This window comes from Drosophila persimilis, unplaced genomic scaffold (assembly GCF_003286085.1).
Source record: "Drosophila persimilis strain 14011-0111.01,24,50 unplaced genomic scaffold, DperRS2 tig00000000-arrow-pilon, whole genome shotgun sequence".
NCBI classification, from domain to species: domain Eukaryota; kingdom Metazoa; phylum Arthropoda; class Insecta; order Diptera; family Drosophilidae; genus Drosophila; species Drosophila persimilis.
In genome coordinates, this window is record NW_020825288.1 from 27,079,171 (window position 1) to 27,085,278 (window position 6,108).

At 44.8% G+C, this 6,108-nt stretch overlaps 2 protein-coding genes across 2 annotated transcripts; one reads left to right on the top strand and one right to left on the bottom strand.

Moving 5' to 3' along the window:
* The first annotated feature begins 595 nt into the window (after positions 1–595).
* LOC6594151 lies at positions 596–1,734 on the top strand. The gene is made up of 2 exons (XM_002019354.2): positions 596–1,135; positions 1,200–1,734. Exons 1-2 carry the CDS (start codon positions 895–897, stop codon positions 1,715–1,717), a joined length of 759 nt encoding a protein of 252 aa, XP_002019390.2. The 5' UTR covers positions 596–894; the 3' UTR covers positions 1,718–1,734.
* LOC6594150 (nuclear pore complex protein Nup93-1) lies at positions 1,732–4,367 on the bottom strand. Its single transcript, XM_002019353.2, has 4 exons — positions 4,187–4,367; positions 3,948–4,131; positions 2,506–3,884; positions 1,732–2,436 (listed from the first exon to the last, which is right to left on the bottom strand). The coding sequence occupies exons 1-4, from the start codon at positions 4,345–4,347 to the stop codon at positions 1,764–1,766; spliced, it is 2,397 nt and encodes a 798-aa protein (XP_002019389.2). The 5' UTR covers positions 4,348–4,367; the 3' UTR covers positions 1,732–1,763.
* Positions 4,368–6,108: the final 1,741 nt, after the last annotated feature.

The following is a 6,108-nucleotide window of genomic DNA, read 5'->3' on the forward strand; positions in this document are numbered from 1 at the left end:
TTTTTCGACAGTCAGTGTGACCGTGGATTTATCGCTGAAATGTACGTTCAGACACTCGCAAATATACCGTCGCATTTTCAAAATATACCATAAATATACTGACAAATTCAAGTTATATTATACATATTCCTCGTTTTTGATATTCCGTGGAATATTCTCAGCTATATAGATCATTTAGCCATGCCCACATAATTTTATACGAATGATGAATCAATTTTCTACTTCACTGGTTTATTCGAAATACTTGCGTTTTTTGGATATCTATATAACTTGAAAATTAAATTTAATAGATTGATGAAATTGACAAAATATAGCATTATATATCGTATATCGATAAGCCTCTATTTAAACAGTTCAAAGACTTCAGGAAACGGCGGAAAATATAACTGATTGTAAATAATTTTTGGAGATCCATGTCATCTTTCCGCTGAACTTAAAAACAACCACGATATCTTTCAACTGAACTGGTCTAAAATTATTAAACTATCATTACTTCGGGCGAAAAAGGTCAAACAAAAACAAGTAAGAGAGTGATCGGTCTTATTTTGATATTCCGTTGAACCGATTCAAAAACTTCCAACACCTTCGTTTAGTGTGACCAGACGGAGAAGCGGGAAAAAGAGTACTTTTGGGCATCGATAAGTTGGTGGATAAATTTCGGTTGAACAAAAAACAATTTGAAATAAATATTTAATGATCTTAGACGCTTGATGCACTGAATGCTGTCCAAATAGCACTTGTCGTAGCACTTCCCATCGAGTTTCCAGCTATTATATAAAATGGAGTGCATGGAAAAGGACCAAATTTAAAGACAAGCTTAGAAACGGCTTACAACACTTGTTGCTTTCTCCATTTCACTTCAGGGTCACATAAACAAAAAAAAAAAACAAAAAAATGATTAAATATGAACGTCTTCGTTGCACGGTTTCCGAATGTCACGAGAGTGGCATGCAAGACAGCAGCTCTATGTTCAAGTTTCCTACAAAGCCGGGCGTCAGGCTGAAGTGGATGGAGAATCTCTGCATGCCAAAGGACGCAAAACTCTCGAATCGACGGGTGTGCCGGCGACACTTTGAGCCGCACTGTTTCGGCAAGTCCAAATTGTTCGCCTGGGCAGTACCAACGCTCTTTGTGGGTAGGTCAGGTCACTATTAGTAGTAGCTAAAGGAGATATACTCTCACGATTCTTTGATTTTCAGGCAAGACAGACGGACTGCACCATGGCGCCGCAAAGAAGAAAAAGTTGGTGCGAAAGTGCTGCATCGGGGATTGCACGACACGATCGCCGCCCGATAGATTGCACTGTTTTCCCACAGAGCCGCAGTTGCGGACAGAGTGGATGAAGCTGTGCAGGCTTAAAGACGGACTAAAGTGGCCGTTCATATGCTCCAGACACTTTCGTCCGAGTCTGCTGCCCAACAAAAACAGCAAGTTGCCAAAGCAAGCCTTACCTGAACTGAATCTTGGCACTGACACTGAAGATCCCTTGGATCTCCCTCTCAGGAACGAGGCTGAAGATGAGGGAATCGACGAGGACAATTCGAAAGGTACTGATGGGGCTGACTCATGTCCATCCTGCCAAGGAACCAAAGACATCAGCGTTAACTTGCACCAGCAGCTGGCTGCTGCTCTTCTTAGAATACAGGAACTTGAGCAGAGACTTGAAGATCACGCAGACACCGAAGAGGAGGAGTACATTTTCATGCTGATGAAATAAATAGAGTACATATCTGATCTCCTGTAGAGGTTAGCATACTTTTATTCTAGTGCATCATCAGCTCCAGCTGCATCAGACGTTTGTTGGTTTCGTAGGGCATGCGGAAAGGCATGCTGGCGGCGAGGTTGGACAATGCTTTGGCCCGCACTCGCAACTTTTCGAGCTGCAACTGCAGCTGATTCGAGCTACAGGTGCCCGACGGCATCACCTGGTTGTACTGGGTGAGTGTGATGTCCATGGCAGCCACCATCACGTCGGGGATCACCTTGATGACCTCTCCGCTGAGTTTCTTGATGGTGGTCAAACAGCCCTCCACATCATCCGTGGTGTTTGGCATCAGCTTCGTGCGCTGCAGCTGTTCTAGAGCTTGAACCAGCTTCCCCTCATGATGGAGGTCAAAGAAAACGAGGAGCAGCTGCAGCAGTGCAAAGCTGCCCCTTATTTTGGGCTCGACATCTATACGGAGCGCTGCCAAGAGTCTGCTAAATCGATTAGCCTCGTCTCGAAGACGGGCCCGCTGTGATCCCTCCTGCGGCGACAACTGCACGACCTGTGCCAGAAGAATGTTGAAGTGCTTCAGGGCGAGGTTGTAGTTGCCAGCCAACTCGTAAAGCCGCACGGCCATTTCGAAGCTGCCTCGGGCAACCAGCTCTTCTGCGATCAGCGAGGCCGTGGTGTTCGTGTCGAACTCCGGACAATCAAATTGACGGAATACTCCTCTGAGAAAGGAATTAAATAAAGTGATGGTATGCTGGTGGGGGGACACGGAGAAATACACTCAGACTCACCCTGGAACCTCTTCGTCGGCATCAGTCATCCGCTGGCCGAATATCAAGTCGAAAATGCTGGTATCCAGCGCCCCGCTGCCTACCACCAGATCACAGACGCAGGTGAGGAACATGTTCCGGCCCTTCGGATCTCGCAAGCAACGCAGGGTGAAGTAGTAGTTAAGAGCCTCCGTCGTATCCATGCGCTCGAAGCGCTGCGCGTACAGCCGGACCAATCTCGTCAGATTGAGGCGGCGCAGCGGCTGAGGGTCGGCGATGTCGATGGACAGCAATGGTTGCGAGACACTGCGGGCTCCGCCCAACACCCCCAGCTCGTGCAGGGCAATGGCCATGTGGACGGCATGAACGGATTGACCATTGCGGGCCAGTAGCTCAATCGAGGCTTCAAAAAGGCCGACAAGAACCAGGGCTTTGAAATAGACGTCAGTCTGGTTGCTGGCATGGAAATGCTTTTCTCCATACTTCTCGAGGATCTCCGACTGGAGCCTACCATAGCCGGCGGCATCCCCGGGACGGAGCATAGCCAGCTTGATCCATAAATAGTCGTCGATAGTCTTGGCCACCTCGCCGTGCAACTCGTTGGGGTCGCAGCCCAGGATTAAGCAGTACACTGCCTTCTTATATGCATCGGTGGAGTTCTTAATCTTGTTGGCGTACTGCAGCTTCAGCTGTGTCTCTGTCCTCGAATTCACGGCGCCCGCGCTGCGATCGGCGATGACCTGGGCAAAGTCTTCGTAACTGGGTCCGGCCTCGTGCAGGAATTCCACAGCCGCCTCTGCTGCTCCACAGCGCAGGGAATAGTAGACCATGGGCCACAGTGGCTTGTCGTCCAACGTGTCCACCAGGCCGATTGTCTGCTGAGCACTGAATCGATTGGTCACATAGGCACGTACCAGTTGATAGCAATTGCTGGAGTGGGCAGCCCCCACCAGGGTGCACATGTAGATCTTGTAGTGCCTCTCGAGACACGATTTGGCGTTAATAACAAACTCTGGCCGCTGCTGGCGAGCTTTGATGGGATCGCTGTGGAGGGGCTCGTTCACCTGCGTTACGGCGGCCACCGTTGACCACATGTCCGTCAGCCGATCATTGCCAAAGCTGCTGGTCAACACGGCGAACTTCTGCACAAGATTTGGTCGGTGGGCGCCCTTCAGCAGCAGTTCGTTATAGTGGCGCAGCTCCTGGGCGTAGATAAGCTCCATTGGGCTGAGGCATCTGCTTATCGGCAAATTAGGATCGAGGGTAATGTGCTCTGGCAGACGCTGCAGATCGATAAAGTTCTGCGAGGGTCCAATCAGGGCGTCCAGCAACCGGCTTTTCTCCTCATTCCAAGTGCTGTTCAGGTTCACCCACTTCTGTTTGCTCACCGTCTCACTTATCTGTTAAAGAAGGAGAAGGCCATTCTAGTGAATGTAGGAGGAGCAGCAAAACAATGTACTCACGTTTTTATTGGTATCCTCAATCACTGAAAGTATGGCGTTCTCGCGCTCGTTTTTCAGGAACGTGCACACATCCGTGTCAGCCCCAACCACATCGACCGGTTCGAAGGTTTTTCGTGCATTGAGCGCCTCCAGCTTTTGGGTAAGCTTGGGAAGATCTATGCCCTTGGAACCGAGCAGTATATGCCTGCCGCAGAAACATGATCAGCCTGGGAAATCGCACAATTGCTTTATTTACTTACGCTTGTATATCTTTGTTGCTGGACTGAGTGACGCGCGAGTGTAGGTCCGTGGTGGCCTGCAACACCTGTTGGAGCGTACGCTCCACCTGAGGCATCTCGTACTCGGCTTTGGCCTCATTTGTCAGGTTCTGGGCGCGCTGCAGCAACGTATTTAAATCCATTTTGAGTGACAATAAATGTAAACAAATTAAAAAAAAAAAAATGCCGCGTTTAGAGGCCGCGGATTGAAATACCCCCTTGGCTTGTAATCGTTAATCGTTCTCCGTCAGGATTGGAAACCATATTCCTCATATTCTTTGTTCCGTTGAATATTACCAGCTAAATAGAACATTTAGCCATGCCCACATAATTTTATCCGATTAATAAATCAATTTTCTACTTGACTGGCTTATTTTAAATACTTGCATTTATTGGATTTTGCGTAAAAAGAGGTTTTAGCGAAATAAGTCAAACAAAAAACAAGTAGCGAAATAGGTCAATCAAAACAAACGAAAAGGGAAATTCGTTCATATTGCTTAATTTTGATATTCCATTGAATAATGCTGACTAACTAAATCTCTCAGCAATGCCCACATAGTTTTATCCCATTGATGAATAAATTTTCTACAAGATTGGATAGTTTTTAATCCTTGCTTTTATTGTATTTATTGTAAAAAAAGGTTTGAACGAAAAAGTCCAACAAAAAAAGAGTCACTATGTTGCGTGTAGGCCTTTGTATACCCTATTTTGTTAATTTTATATGAAGATGAAAAGTGATATATAAAGACCTTTTCTCAAATTGATATTCCTTAGACATATTAAAGTACATTATTAGTATCTTTTGTATATTTATCTCGATCCTGATACCTACTGAGCCTTGGAAGACAAACGTATTCAAAATTCTATAACATCCATTTCCCCCAGGGTATGTGTGCAAGGAATTAGCAACATTTGTGCATGGAATGCGCAACATTTGTGTATGGAATAGGACTCATTGTTGCAATAGCGAAACTGCGGCGAATCGGGTATTGCCTATATTTCAAGCTATATAGATTTCCCCACTTAGCTTTATCCCATAGATAAATGTATTTTCTACAAGATTGCTTCTTTTAATCACCTTAATGTATTTTATTTTGACCAAAAAACGGTTTTCAAGTAAATGTTGCTGCATCTTTTGTGTATGGAATGCGCAACATTTGTGTATGGAATGAGACTCATTGTTGCTAAAGCGAATTGGGGCGAAATGCGGCGAACTGCGGCGAACTACGGCGAATAAAAAAAAACGACCAATTCCTCATATTCTTTGTTCCGTTGAATAATACTATCTATATGGAACATTTAGCCATGCCCACTCAATTTTGTACGATTGATGAATCTATTCTATACATGATTGGCCTAATCGAAATACTTCCTTTTATTGGATTTTTATATAAAATTGAAAATTAAATTAATAGATTGATGAAACTGGCAAAATATACCATTATATACCGATATACCGTAAATATACCTCACCCTGTTTGTAGGGCTGGAGAGTCGATATGTCTCACGATATACCAATTTGGAAACGATAACGATTGCTATAAGCGTTGCCAGACTGTTTCCGATATGAGCGCGGGCGAACCCGTTACTGCTGTCACGATTTAAATGAACGATGAGCGTTGAAATACCCTGTTTCTCCATTTTGAAACGACAAAGACAACGACTGTATTGTATATCATATATGTATGTATATTAATTAAATATTTAAATTAAGTTTTGAGGGACATACATTTACATCCTAGCAAATTATACACTAATAACTACACGTTATATATCGATATCGAGATGCTGAGTGTTTATATTTTGTTTGCAAAAACAACTACACGAATACACGGTATCAACAGCAGCACTTTTTCTATTCTCTCTCTTTCTCTCTCTCGCTCTGTCGTTTTCTGGCCTCAGCT

Bases quoted from the DNA above. Each gene is read 5' to 3' on its own strand.
- LOC6594151 (XM_002019354.2), top strand. From the start codon at position 895: ATGATTAAATATGAACGTCTTCGTTGCACGGTTTCCGAATGTCACGAG. The intron at 1,136-1,199 runs GTAGGTCAGGTC...TTTGATTTTCAG, and splicing joins AGTACCAACGCTCTTTGTGG to GCAAGACAGACGGACTGCAC.
- LOC6594150 (XM_002019353.2), bottom strand. From the start codon at position 4,347: ATGGATTTAAATACGTTGCTGCAGCGCGCCCAGAACCTGACAAATGAG. The intron at 3,885-3,947 runs GTGAGTACATTG...CTTCTTTAACAG, and splicing joins TTGAGGATACCAATAAAAAC to ATAAGTGAGACGGTGAGCAA. The intron at 2,437-2,505 runs GTGAGTCTGAGT...TTCCTTTCTCAG, and splicing joins GCCGACGAAGAGGTTCCAGG to AGGAGTATTCCGTCAATTTG.